At 28.2% G+C, this 14,965-nt stretch overlaps 1 protein-coding gene across 2 annotated transcripts in view; it reads left to right on the top strand.

Moving 5' to 3' along the window:
* The first annotated feature begins 5,345 nt into the window (after nucleotides 1-5,345).
* The window catches only part of LOC105253094 (cytochrome P450 4C1-like), a 30,336-nt gene continuing 20,716 nt past the window's right edge, over nucleotides 5,346-14,965 (top strand). The window contains exons 1-8 of one of the 2 annotated variants that reach the window (XM_025412098.1): nucleotides 5,346-5,446; nucleotides 5,742-5,851; nucleotides 6,089-6,179; nucleotides 6,321-6,506; nucleotides 6,750-6,843; nucleotides 7,468-7,570; nucleotides 8,425-8,527; nucleotides 8,767-8,873. In XM_025412098.1, coding sequence (XP_025267883.1) covers nucleotides 6,419-6,506; nucleotides 6,750-6,843; nucleotides 7,468-7,570; nucleotides 8,425-8,527; nucleotides 8,767-8,873 — 495 coding nt within the window. In that variant the 5' untranslated portion in view covers nucleotides 5,346-5,446; nucleotides 5,742-5,851; nucleotides 6,089-6,179; nucleotides 6,321-6,418. Of the gene's footprint in view, nucleotides 5,447-5,741; nucleotides 5,852-6,088; nucleotides 6,180-6,320; nucleotides 6,507-6,749; nucleotides 6,844-7,467; nucleotides 7,571-8,424; nucleotides 8,528-8,766; nucleotides 8,874-14,965 lie in introns of those variants that run through there. The other variant, XM_025412097.1, reaches the window with a different exon arrangement.

The following is a 14,965-nucleotide window of genomic DNA, read 5'->3' as shown; positions in this document are numbered from 1 at the left end:
TTTTAGTCTTTTATTCATATTCGTGACTTTATATATATTTCTGACAGAAATTCAATTACGAGAAAGTACAGCCACGTAGCGGTAAGTGAAGGAACTATCGAATCATGCAACCCTGTTCCATTTCTGCCATCAATCTGCTATCAGAGATTGTATGCGCAGATCCTGTTCGATTTTTGCCGACAATCTGTTGTCAAATTGCATCGCACAGATCCTGTTCAATTTCTGCCACCAATCTGCCACTAAGTTATGCCGGCAGAATCTGTTCGATTTTTGCTGCCAATCTGGTAACTGATTATGTTAACAAGCTTTGTTATATTTTTGTTGACATTCTGACGACATCACATGATATATCAGAACCTGCATCGATTCTGTAATCTTTCTGTCGACAACAATTTCTAACAGATTCCCTGACAAGATCTGCTTTAGCAGACTTGGCTATTGGGACAAGGACCAATTGTCGGCCAAAGAGTCGTAATGCGCGCTTCCTGCCAAGATACGCGCTCTATCTTGACGAGAATACTACTTGTATTACGTTTTAATATATTATTGCGTTTTAATATAATATGATATGTAAATAAAAAATTAACGCACAATGTTACGCATATACACACATAATTTTGTTTCTCAAGGCGTATTTGCACACTCGAACGAATAATTGTACATGAGCGGTGCAAACGCGCCTTGAGGGACAAACTTGCTTTGCGTGTATACGTGCGAGCATATGTATGTGAGTCTGAACCTGGAAATGAAGGAAAACGATAAAATGTCACATTTCTGATATGCGGTCATTATTTCTCGGGATTGACTGCACCAATCTTATTCAAAACTGGTCGCAATCAAAAGCTTGTATACATATGTTATAAAAGTATCGTTAGATTTATGATTACGGCTTTAGTTTTTGAAATATTTTAATTGAAAATTTCTTAGACCTAAAATTCCGGATAAGGTACTTGGTAGCGCCGCGTTAAAAACAGTGACTCTCAATGCTCGGATCTATTTTTTATGTACTTGTTTTTTATGTACTTGGCGTCGCGACGCTACCGCGTCGCTTGATTCATATTACTTATATTAATGATATATTAATTAATTATTTCATATTATTCATATTATATTAATTATATTACAGATTACTTATTATTTATATTATTATTTATTACTTTTTTGTTAATTAAGTAAACGTATATATTATTAAATTGCAAAACATAAACATACTTCTATACATATATCATTTGATGATGAATCTGTAAATTATTCTATTAAATCTGTCACATTTTCCTCAAGTCATCTTCGAACTTGATTGATACGCAATTTTTTTCCACTCAAATCTTAGCTGATACGAAATTCAAAGACTATTAATATGTAAATGTGTGATTTTTTCTCAACCTGCGATTATTGAAATGCATTCAACACAGTTCAAACTACATATCAAGACAAACTTCCTCTGAGTATTTCTATTGAATCAAGATTATAAATTAATGCCATATTAATTCTTAAGATTCATTTATTAAACCGTACACATCTCAAAATTAGTTTCAGATGAATGTCTCAGCAGAATCGTGATTATAAATACGGGCCTAAATAATAATCTATATTTGTCATCTAATATTTATGAGTCATTACGAAGGAAACACGCAAAAATACTAAAAATGAATCAAAACCGATCCCTTTAACAAATAATTATTTCAAGATAAAAAAATAGCGGATGAGAAACAGACAAATATATCTATGATAGAACAATATAGATCTCCCTCTAAATAGAAAGAGTAACATTCTAAAGCTTATCAGAGAGGAGAAATTGATGGCGAACTTAGGCGACCCAAACCGATAAATCTAACCAATAATAAGCCGGATAAATCTTACAAAAATTCGAAACCTTAGTAAAAAACTGGCGACAAATAGACTTTTTGACCGTTTTAGATAAACAAATTTTTTTTAATCTAAACGTAATGGAGGGAAAAGATACGGAAAAATAAATCGAATCGAATTTTAAAAGTCGTTGACTTTTAATGGAATCCTCCTTCTTCTCCTCCTCTTCTGCACACACACATACAATTAAAATTTTGCTATTTCTATCGCGCTAAAGTTATAATACATTTTCTTTATTATTATTTATCTGTCTATAACATATTTGAATAAAGATAACATTAAAAACAAAATCCAATCAGAACATTCGTGAATTCATTTTTATATAATATAAATAATTAAAATATAAAAGTATAGGCTCCAATCTAATAATTTATAATGGAAAAATTAATAATAAAAAAGTACCAATTTGAGCCTGAACGCAGTAAACGGTACGTAATGTTAAATTGTATTTATTATCGAGTTACGTGTAATTAACTTGACCATATGTTTCGATCCTTGTGTGGATTTTTTCACTGGTACAATGTAAGAAAGAAAATAAATAAATCGTTTCAGATTAAATGATGAGCGATACACATAAATTTAAGGTGATTCAATAATCGCAGTAGATAATAATAAAAATTATAATCAAATATGATCAAACTATGAATCCAAAAAAAAACGGACGATAGAAATGATATGTTATGAGAAATTGATGTAAATAGTATTCATGTAAGATATTTTATAAAAATAATGTCATAAAAATAATAATTAATCCGTGAAAATTTTAATATAATTATATTTTCTGTAACTATACAGTTATAGCAAAGTGTACAACATATTTTATCGACATTTTAAAAATATTTACTTATTATATAATAGAAATTTTTCTAAAAAATTATATTATAAGAAAATAATATTGTTGTTAGTTGTTCCCTGTGCGGTTATTTAATATAATATAAAATATAATATAAATATAAATATATTATATAATATAAATATAATATAAATTTAATATAAAATATAATATAATAATGTAAAAACAATACGCCTTGATAGAAAATATACACTTTGATATTCACTATGAAAATTTTACATAGAACAACTTTGTGTCTTGATATAAACGGATTCTGATGACCTAATCTTATCTGGAATTGTTTATCGTAGGCAATACATCGTATATAAGTATGTAAGAAAATTATGTCGATTGAAAATAAATACATTTATATACATTATATAACTTTATTCGTTTGTAACATGTTTTCAGTTGTAATATATTCAAAAGGATTCAAATGATTAGTATTATGCACAAAAAAGCAGACTTGCGACATAAAGATATACTTCTTTAATATTTATGTCTCTCGCATAACAATTTTTTTGAACATTTTTTTATGAACAGAATCTTATTTACGGATTTTTTTATGAATGGACATCTTATTCTCACATTGCTTTCGATGTCAATCATTATTACACAACGTAGCCGACTCATTAGATTAATGATATATGTAAATGCAAAACTTGAAATTATATAGCTTACGAGAGTCATCGCAGATAACCTTAATCATAACATATTGTGAAGTTGATGATCTTGAGTAATATTCAAAAGTTTTAAGCGCACGTTGTTTATTTAAAAGTTATAAACAAAAAAAGTTTTATCAATAGAACATTTTGTTTCTGATACTACGTATATATTGGGCGTTAAAAAAGTCTGGACACGGTCGGATGTCTTGATAAGGAAGAGTTTTACTAGAAAGTGTTTCAGACAAAAGTTGTATGGCTTTGAGGGCGACATAATATGGTGCCATTGGTTTGACTTTGAAGAGTTATTTGAAGATCACATAAAGGTCATATTCAATTTCTTAAACTCAACCTACTCTTTCTTATTACCTATTCATGTAGCTCATCTCAAGAGCTTTCCAAAACATTATAATTAAGTAAGTTTTTATTAAGTACTTTCCGAGTTATGAGGTATGAAATTATTTCTTAATTTTATATAAATCATAAAATATCTTGTAAAATATTTATTTCTCTATTTTATAATAATATTTTCATGTACAAAATAATAACAGGAATCAAATGATGTAAAAAAACACAGTTGTTTTGAAGAAAAAATATGTAATTGTTAACAACGAATTATTTTATTTCGCGTATTTTCATTTTCTTCGTGTGTGCAATAATACTTGTAGATCGGAATATAGGCAAAAGAAGTTGTCGGCAAAATATTGTGCGCAAATGAAGCAGTTGGCAAACGGGATCCCCACCCATTAAGAATAATATCTGTGTGATTATTAATACATTCTTGAGTTAAAAAACGGTTATAAATATAAGTCTCACATTTATTTTATTAGTTCGCGCAGATTTATTGCACTAAATTATGTATTTCCATAACGCGCAATTTGTGATTCCATTTTAATGAATTGAGTTGTGTTTCGATTGTCGCATCATATAATCTATCAGGTAATCTTTATAATATTTGTACAAAATAAAATTTTATAACATTCCTTTGCAAAATTTCAGTGTTTAATATTGATTAATTAGCGTAAACATAGTGGTTTTAACAGAAATTATTTCAAATACCATGAGTCCTTAGTTTTGTCTCATATTGCTAAAGTTTTATTAACTAATATTATTAATTTTATTAACTAATATTATATATTAAGTATAATAATATTATAATATTAATATATAATAATATTTAAACAGAAAATTTTTCAAAATATTTATTTGTTTATGACAGAGGTGTTGCAAATACTTTAAATACTTTATAACTTCGGCTTATTACAACTTTGTATCATTGCATACCAATAAAAGTATTTTCATTGATGTAAAATATTTATAAATAAGTACAGAAATGAGCTGTAATCGGATATTATGATATGACCTTAAAAATATTTTTTACAATTATAGAATAAATAAAATTATAAAAAGACTGAAAACAATTTATGTTAAAGATTTGACATATAATAGATCTATGATGTTAACACTCGGCTTAATATTATAATACTATGAAATACAGTTAAGATGTTGCAGTAGAATCTCGCGAAATATTATATTATATAATAAAGAAACAAGGACGAAATTGGCACATTAAAAATTTTTTTATTTGATTAACAAATTTAGTGCATATGTAATATTTTTTCTTGGAATGAAATTTATCATATCTTTTATAGCTTGATTAAATTATTACAAAAAATATGCGATTAATGTATTACAATGATCTTTTATTTTCTCCCTTTCTCTTGTTCTAGGATTAATATTCTATAGAATATCAAGATACTTGCAAAATTTGTCGAAAAGCAAATATCTACTTTTATATATATCAAAACTTTATATATATCAAACAATATTTATGTAATACATATGATTAAAGAATAAAAAAAAACAATAAACGGAAGAAAGTTCGAATTAGTTAGACGGTCAAGCATATCAGATTAGGAAACAATGTTTTCTATACTAATATTATGTATGTTTATTTTAATGATATATTATTTGTATAATAAATATTACATAAATTATAAAAAATACTGGCAACACATTAAACTTATACCGGGACCACCGGGTTTACCAATTGCTGGCAACGTGTTCCAATCGTATATTTCAGAAGGTGAATATTTCAGAAGGTGAAAATTTTTTATCTATTTATATTAATTAACAAATGATCTGTTATTCATAAAAATTAAATTTCTATACCATGTACTTTGAAACATATACTTACCAAGAATACATACAGATTTCTTATTTGAGCACTTTTCTTTAGAATAATTACTTGTTTAATTAAAAAATACAATGTTCTTTATTATTATATTCCCAACGTATTTGAGTAAAGATGCACTAATGTTGAAAATAAAATTAATCCCATCAAAATATTTGTACATTAATATTTATAATATAATTTTTAGAAGAAAACTGGAAGCTCCTCTGTACATTATCTAATGAATATTATCCCATTTTTAAAGTTTGGAGTTTTTCCATTTTTATAGTGTCTATTCGTCATCCAGATGATATAGAGGTAATAAAAGAAATTCAATTTTCCATAAACATTACGAATTAACAAACTTTTGAAAATTTGCGATTCATAAGAAGATTTTTGCGCAGATAAATATGTTTCTTAAAAAGATAATAAGATAGAATATCCCTAATGAATGAAACCAGATACAAATTTAAGATACAATTATTATTTATGTATTTAATTCAATGAGATATAATGAACAGTTTCTCTTTATTAACATGTTTTCGGTGATTTTAGACGATATTAAGTAATACAAACCACATCGAAAAAAGTATTTTCTATGACATATTGCATCCTTGGCTCGGCACAGGACTTCTCACCAGCGAAGGTAAGTAATCGAAAGATTACAAAATCATATCGTGTCATATAAAAAGAAATAAATGTAGAGTAATAATATTATTTACTGTCTTTCTGACAGTAATCTTGCATAATATTTGTACTTTATTGTAGAATCTTCTTTTTGTTATAGGAGTTAAATGGCAAACGCGGCGAAAAATATTAACACCTACATTTCATTTTAATATATTGAACCAATTTGTTGATATCTTGACCAAAGAGGGCGATTGCATGACTAAATCTTTGATGGATGTTAGAGGGACAGTAGTAAAGGATTTATTGCCATTTATTAGTGAACATACGCTAAACGCGATATGCGGTAAGGCTATTGTAAAATTCTCATTGTACGTTATGTGCAGGAATTTCATTTTGAACGAGATCGTCTTTTAAGATTATAAGATAATAAAAAAGATAACTTTTTCCTATATATGTATCGATAGATGGACAGATAAATAATATCTGGTTTTTTATACATAATGCTATCTAAAATATTCTTAAATATTCAGCTGTAATAATCTTTAACTGTTATTTATATCTTGTATAATAAATCTTGTATTTGTAGAAACTGCCATGGGTGTTTCTTTACGAACTATCGGCGAATTCCAGCAACAATATCGAAATGCAGTTCACAACATGATCAAATTGATATTTTACAGGTAATTTATATGAGTGCAGTAAATATACATAATTATGTAATATATCTATAATCCTTCAAGATATGATTTTGATACATATACACAGTAAAAAATAAAATGTTAATTATAACATTTTTCACATGTCACAAACAGTCCACTCTAAATTTTAAGTTAAAATAACTCATACGTACGTTACTTATTGACAAACTAAAAATGTTAAAGAATTGACACAATACTTTACATTTATTTTTGTTATTGTGACTTTAAGAGTAATGTAAAACTGCAATGAAAATGTATTGTTTATTGCTAAATATTTCATTATAAAATAAACATTAATTTGAAATGTTAAAAGATGGGAAATGTTAGGTCATGTTGTAAAATTAAGAAAAAAATGAGATGTATAATAAGATTTAAGGAGAAATTACTTTTAATCTAAAAATTATAACTGAAACAAAAATATAATGTTTTGAAAAGATCCTATCTTTTTCGTAACAAATATAATTTAAATATTTTAATCTCTGGTACCTGATTATTTAAAGATTACTTTGACATGTCAGGATGGGTTAAAATAACATTTTAAAAATAAGGCTTTTATAATAATACATTATTATTGTAATTATATAGCTTTATTGAATTACTGTTTAGAGCATTCAGACCTTGGTTTCACAACAATATGATATTCTCATTGTCATCACAAAGAAAAAAACAGAAAAAGATCCTAAAAATATTGCATGGATTTACGGAAAAAGTAAGAAATTTAAAAAACCTTAATTTAATTCCTTCAAATATGTACAGGGTGCTTACGCAACATACAGATCCGTAAGTCGGGTTGCCTATCTGACGATCGGTCTTCTTTTACCGACCTCGCGTAATTGAAAAAAAATAAAATCAGAGGTTCGATGTAATTTTTTTTCGTGAAAAGTGAAAAAATTCCTTGATACCTTGAATGCAAATTCGTAGGGAATGAGAAAAGTGAAATCAGCTTTTAACACTGATATAGTGTAATTGTAATATTTAATAACATAAATAACATTATATTTAATAACATAAATAACTTAAATAACATTAATAACATGACAAATGACACAATTGAAATATAATAACATAGATAAAATATAATGAATTTAAACAAAAAACTATTTTTTAATAGTTATAATATATGCTCAATGTAACCGCCATTCTCTTCTAAACATAAAGCAATCCTCCTCATAAAATTTTTCCTTACTCTCCGAATTATCGGAGGAGTGATTTCCGCACACGCCTTTCGAATTTTATTTTTAAGATCTTCTTTATATAATGTTATTTATGTTATTAAATATTACAATTACACTATATCAATGTTAAAAGCTGATTTCACTTTCCTCATTCCCTACGAATTTGCATTCAAGATATCAAGGAATTTTTTCACTTTTCACGAAAAAAATTACATCGATCCTCTGATTTTATTATTTTTCATTTATGCGAGGTCGGTAAAAGAAGTTCGATTGTCAGATAGGCAACCCGACTTACGGATCTGTATGTTGCGGAAGCACCCTGTACATATAAAATTACACTGCTATTAATATAAAAGAATCACTGTAAAATTTTGTACTGTGTACGTAGATTATTGCGGAAAGAAAACTTTATCACAAACGTACCGATGGTCAATACTTAAAAAACCTTGAAAGTGATAAAGAAGCGGCGACAAATGATGAGGTGTTTGGAAGTATGTACGATTAGAGTCTCTAATTTAAATTTGATTGCGCAATCTAATATTATATGTTATATTTATAGTATTTATAGTAAACATAATTACACGTAAAAGTATAACATATATTTGCTGTAAAATTAAATCATTATTTGTAATAGAGTTTGAATTTTAATCAAAAACAAGTTTAAAAACGTGTTTAAAAATTAAAGCACAACGCGCAAAAATGAGTTTGTTTCTAATATGCTTTTTTTTAGTTAAAAAAAAGCGGTTAGCCATGTTGGACCTTTTATTAGCGGCATCTCAAGAATATTCTTTAACTGATTTGGACATCAGAGAGGAAGTTGATACCTTTATGTTCGAAGTACGTATCTGTAATCTTTTTTTATTAATCTTTTTTTGTACATATTATCTAAGCACATATAATATATGATGATATGATGATGATTACAGGGTCATGATACCATAGCGATGGGTATAATGTTCACTTTATTACTATTAGCTGAACATAAGGATATTCAGGTATGTATTTCTAAATATATTGCGATACATTATTTAAATTACAATTTCAAAATGGCAAGTTCTTTTATGTTACAATATATTTTTTCAATATTAATAAATATGTATATCACTTTATTTTTTATTTTCATTTTTAAGAATTTAATTACATTTATGTAAATAGTAAGTAGAATATTAAGAAATATATTTAAATTATTATGGATGACATAGGAGCGTGTGAGGCTTGAAGTCGATAATGTGATGCAAGAGAATGGAGGAAAACTTAACATGAGAGCACTGCAAAATTTATCATATTTAGATAGATGTTTAAAGGAAGCATTACGTTTGTATCCCAGCGTGGGTATAATATCACGATGCGCTGGAGATGATGTAAAATTACGTAATTAATCACTTTTTTCCTATATATAGTATATTTTTGAATATGTTACATAGAATATATTAAAAATGTAAAATAATATTAATGTATTAATATTTTAAGAATTCATTATGAACGTTTTGTTTTTTTCAAAATTTCTTTTGTTGTAAATTTTAATATATTTTTTAATTTTATAATATGCTTTCCAGAATCATATGTCGTACCCGCTGGAACGTTCGTAGCGCTTAATATCTACGCAGTTCACAGAGATTCTAATTTTTGGCCAAATCCAGATGTATTTGATCCGGACAGATTTTTACCCGAAAAGATAAAGAATCGTCATCCTTATTCTTATATACCTTTCAGTGCAGGGTCAAGGAATTGCATAGGTAAACCGCCTGCAATTTTTGTTTTTCTTTATATCGATCATTTTTAATAAATTTGACATTGAGTAGGTCAACGATTTGGTCTCCTGGAGATGAAAGCTATGGTAGCTCCTTTGGTGCATAATTTTTATTTGGAACCCGTTGAATATTTGAAAGATATTCAATTAAAATTGGATTTAGTTATTCGTCCTTCTCATCCAGTTCATATGAGATTCATCCCAATCACTTGCAAACAAAAATCGTTTAAAATTAATGCGGAGGCTACATAAATGTAATAAGTTGAGTACAGCATTGCAAAAATAGAAGAAATTAGTTAAAGATATTATATGTTCTACTTTATGATTAAAATATTATATATATATATATATATATTTATATATATATATATATATATATATATTTTATATATATATATATATATATATATATATATGGACATTATATTTAATCGTCAAAATGTCCACAGAAAATGTTTTAAATCCTTGTAAATGTATCCAATTCAGCAATAAAGTTTATTTATATTAAAATAATATGTATGTATAAATTTTATTATAAATAATGATAAATAATGCAATAGTCTAATATAAAATATACATATTTTGTATAATTTATATTAATTTTTATATATACATATATATTCCTGGACAAAATTTACGTATAATTTTTTTTCACTTATTCTTTAAAATTTTTCCTTAAAATTTAAATATCACCTTTTAAAGAAAAAGTGAAAAATATTATACGTTAATTTTGGAGGAGTATATATATTAACAAAACATTCTTTTGCACAAAATGTTTGGGAGATGAATTTGATATGTTGTTTTACTATCGTTTTGTTTTCAATGTTAATCTTTTTTAATGGCACGAATTTGTTGATTTATTAAATTAATGATATATAAATGCGAATGCAAAATTATATTTAGAAAACTAACAATAAGACACTCCTATGTGGTATACATCATATATATATATATATATATATATATATATATATGTATATATATATATATATATATATGTATCATTGTACACATACTGCTCAACAAAATTATCGCATGGATAACTTCACGTCAAAATTTCGGATAAATTCAAATAAGCATAACTCCGTTAAAGATGCGGAAGAAGCATTCTTTAATCCCAATAAATAATAATATCAAATACAAAATTATAATTTGAATTTTCGTAATCGATATATTTTTTTTATTAAACATCTTAGTATGATGAAAAGAATGGATATATTCTAATTTGTTAAGAACAAGCTTGGTATGAAATGTGGAAAATATACAAATCTCTTTCTAATGATGAAATAGTAAAAGCTATTCGCATGATTCTATTATGATTACACGTGGAATTAGCATATAAAATTTAATAGATAAGTATTAATAAATAAACTAAAAGATTATGGAAAAATGCGAAACAATGATTATCTTAATTATTTTCATATTATTATTATAAAACGTGCAAGAGATAGAAAAATGTTGGATCACATATTAAAGAATTTAATGAATGTGATTAATAATATTTTACTTCGTAAAAGTATATTCTCTCTTTAACATGTCATATAAAATTTTCTCTCTCACACACACACACACACACACACACACACACACACACACACACACACACACACACACACACACACACACACACACACACACACACACGCACACGCACACGCACACGCACGCACACGCACGCACACACACACACACACACACACATATACATATATCATGAGAATCGAACCTGAGTCTTTCTCTTTCCGGGCAACTGCTCTAAATCACTGACACGAGCTATTCAGATCTTACACCTAATGCCGCTATTTAATACAGTGTTATGCGACTGCAGAGCAATGTTGGAATTTTATTCGATGGATGCAATGTAAATTGTCACGGAGGACTTCTGATAAATCGTTCGCTGAACAAATAAGCTTTATTTCTTATTCTTTATTCTTTATATTTCTTATTCTTTATATCTTTATTCTTTATATTTTTTATTCTTTATATTCTTCATTCTCTATGTTTTTGATTATTTATATTTCTTATTCTTTATGTTCCTTTATCTTTATATACCTTAATCTTTATTCTCTTTATTCCTTACTCTTTATATTCTATATTTTTTATATTCCTTACTCTTTATTTTTTTATTCCATATATTCTTTATTTTTTGTTCTTTATTTTTAATAAATGCATTTCTAAGAGTAAATACATTTTATAGACAAAAAAGCAATAAAACATACTTCAATAACATGTAACATCTAATGTCGTTGACTTTATTAAAAATAATTCGAAGCGATAAATTACTAAATAATTTATCTGCTAATACGAGTCTCTCTTTCTCTATTTCTTTTCTATTCATGTAGCGAATTGATAAAGCGTTAGAAGATTTGATATGAAAATTGATAAAGAAACATAAAATATTTTTGCTTATGTATTATTTATATTGATATTCATATCTGGATTTTGAAATAGATTCGTTTTAAACGGAAACAATCCTTATTTCAAATCAATGGTTTCAATCACAAAATTTTGACTGACTTTAAAATAATTTAAAATAAACAAAGTTAAAGGCTCCTCTAAATCAAAATGAATAATAAAAGGCAGTAAAGAGCTAACGCAGTTGTAGGGCGTGGATAAAATGATTTCCAAGACAGCAATTCAATTTTAACGATCCTTTCGCTTTATTCCAAACGTTTCGGACTCAATTCGAGCCTTCTTCAGTGATTCTAATAAACACAAAGAAAGGATAAATAAATCAAACGAGAAAAAAAATAAAAATGCGATATCAATAAATGCAAGAGAGAGGAAAAAGCATAGTCACAATTGCTGTCTTGGAAATCATTTTATCCACGCCCTACAACTGCGTTGGCTCTTTTCTGCCTTTTATTATTCATTTTGATTTTTTAAAATAATTTGATAATAATTTTTGCATTATCAGATAAATATGTAAATAAAATGTAAATGAATATGCAAATAAATATGTCATTTAGGTCCGTATTTATAGTCGTTTCTCGAATCTCGACTCAAGAACTTATCAGATGAGATATTCAGATTGGAGTTTTATGTCTTGAGATAAGAACTGTTCAATAGTTACATTTTGATTAAAGATTACTTGAAACTATATTCAATTGAAAAATGGAACAATTACTCACATGAAATTCGTCTTGAGATTTAAAATATTGATTAAAGCAGCAATACGCGCTTGTTTGTGTAATCTTCTTTTAAATAAGTTTCATAAGTGAATACAAAAGTGACAGAATGTCATCGACACAAAAAAAAGAAAAATTTTACATCTTTTGAAAAATAGTTTTTACTTAAATGCATCAAGTAAAAACTATTTTTCAAAAGATACAAAGATACAAATATGTTATTAAAAATAAAAAAAACGGATGGCAGTTCCATTAAAGCCAAGCAAGAAGCATGGCTCAAGATTGCATCTGTTTTCAATGCTAGCATTATGTTTATAAAAAGGTAATTATTATATATAATAATTTATGTAATTGTATATAATAATAATAATATTATAATATAATAATATAAAAATATAATAACATAATTTATGTAATTATATATAATAATTATAATAAATAATTTACATTATTGTATACAATTTATGTATTACATTATTTTTTGAGTAATTAATTTTTTACATATAGGCTACAGACAAACAGTTGCAAAGATTATGGGCAAATTTAAAATGTTACGTCCAGACCCTTGAGAAGTCGGGCCATCTGGAAGAACGTAACCTACTTACCCGATGACACACTTTCGGGCGTGTGTATGGATCGGGTCGAGCGCACTGTCCTGGGGCCTGACACAGGTCAGTGACCAGAATGGTCCCTTTAACACTGTGAGTGTTTTAGGCCGACGCGCTCGTTAGTCCTTTTTAAGAGAATCTAATTTCTTTTACACGGGACGAGACCTTGTGCGATTTTGGAAATAAAGGGATAAGAGTGGGAAGATGTAAATAAATTTATCTCTTTATTATAAATTAAAATTTATTCAAAATTATTATTAACGGGTTTACAAGAACATTTTTAATGTGCGAGTTGTGTGTGTGTGTGTGTGTGTGTGTGTGTTGTGAATATGTAAATTCGCGGGTGTTACACTAGTACGAAGGACATCAGCCAGGAATAAATAAAAGGAGTTTTGAGGCGGCTATATCCTGGCTGGATTTTACAATTTTCCTATTTAAACCAAGATCTAAAGGAGTATCTCAGAGAAGGAATAGAGGTCAAAGGTCATTGAACTAAATGGTGGGAATTTTCTTAATAGGGTTTGGATGGGAAAGAACGGCTAGAGGTAGGGGTAATCCAGGGAGATACCAGGGAATTATCGAATCAAGAGGGGCAGTACTTAGATAATGAAGGAACTCTTTGTAGTTCACTTCACCTGGACCCACGCAGAAGGATCCTTCTGGTATGGGAAAATCGAGGAGGGGAAACTGGGATATAAAATAGTTTAGGGAGTCCACGCGAGAAGGTTCAGGTGTCGGATCTGAGAAAGGGGGTTCCGAGGAAGACTCTGGGGAGAACTTGAAGTGATGGGAGGCCTCATCAAGGTCGGGAGGATATCTTGCGAGATCCTCCGGATCCTCGAGGAACTCGGAGCACTCCGATGGGGTGGAAGGGGATGGAGGATCGAGGGTAATTACAGATATGGGAGATTGAGATCGGGATGCTGAAAAAGGTTCGGGAGAAGGGGAAGGAGAAAGCTCAGGTGGGATCGGGGTAAAAGATCTGAGCGGCGATGCGGAGAATGATGGAGAAGAGGGAACAGGTGTACTGTGGGAGGGAGAGGAAGGCACTGGGGAAGAGATAGGGGAATAACTAGGTGGAGAGATCGAGGGAGGTTTGTTAAGTATATGTGTGTCGGTGTCGCAGTGTGTGTCGTCAACGAGTGAAGAGTTATTGCTATTATCTATCCTATTGTATTGGGGGGAGGTCCGCCGTGTGTTGAGGCAATTGCCTCCTTAAACGCTTGTTTCGCCGATTCCGCCACCGCAACGCAGCTTGTCGTGAAGTGGGAGGCACTAATAATAATTTCGCGGTCAAATAATTTTAGGAGTTCATAAAGTTAATTCTTCTTGATTCTATTATTATTATCATTGGGAGAGGATTATCTTAAATTAGATAAACTAATACTTCCCAATAAACATTGTTTTGTAACTTTTACAGAACATTTACAAAACAGCTGTTCG

The sequence above is a fragment of the Camponotus floridanus genome, unplaced genomic scaffold (genome assembly GCF_003227725.1).
Source record: "Camponotus floridanus strain SB8 unplaced genomic scaffold, Cflo_v7.5 scaffold475, whole genome shotgun sequence".
Taxonomy (NCBI): domain Eukaryota; kingdom Metazoa; phylum Arthropoda; class Insecta; order Hymenoptera; family Formicidae; genus Camponotus; species Camponotus floridanus.
The sequence above is the reverse complement of the archived record's forward strand: the minus strand, read 5'-3'. Positions and strand labels throughout refer to the sequence as shown.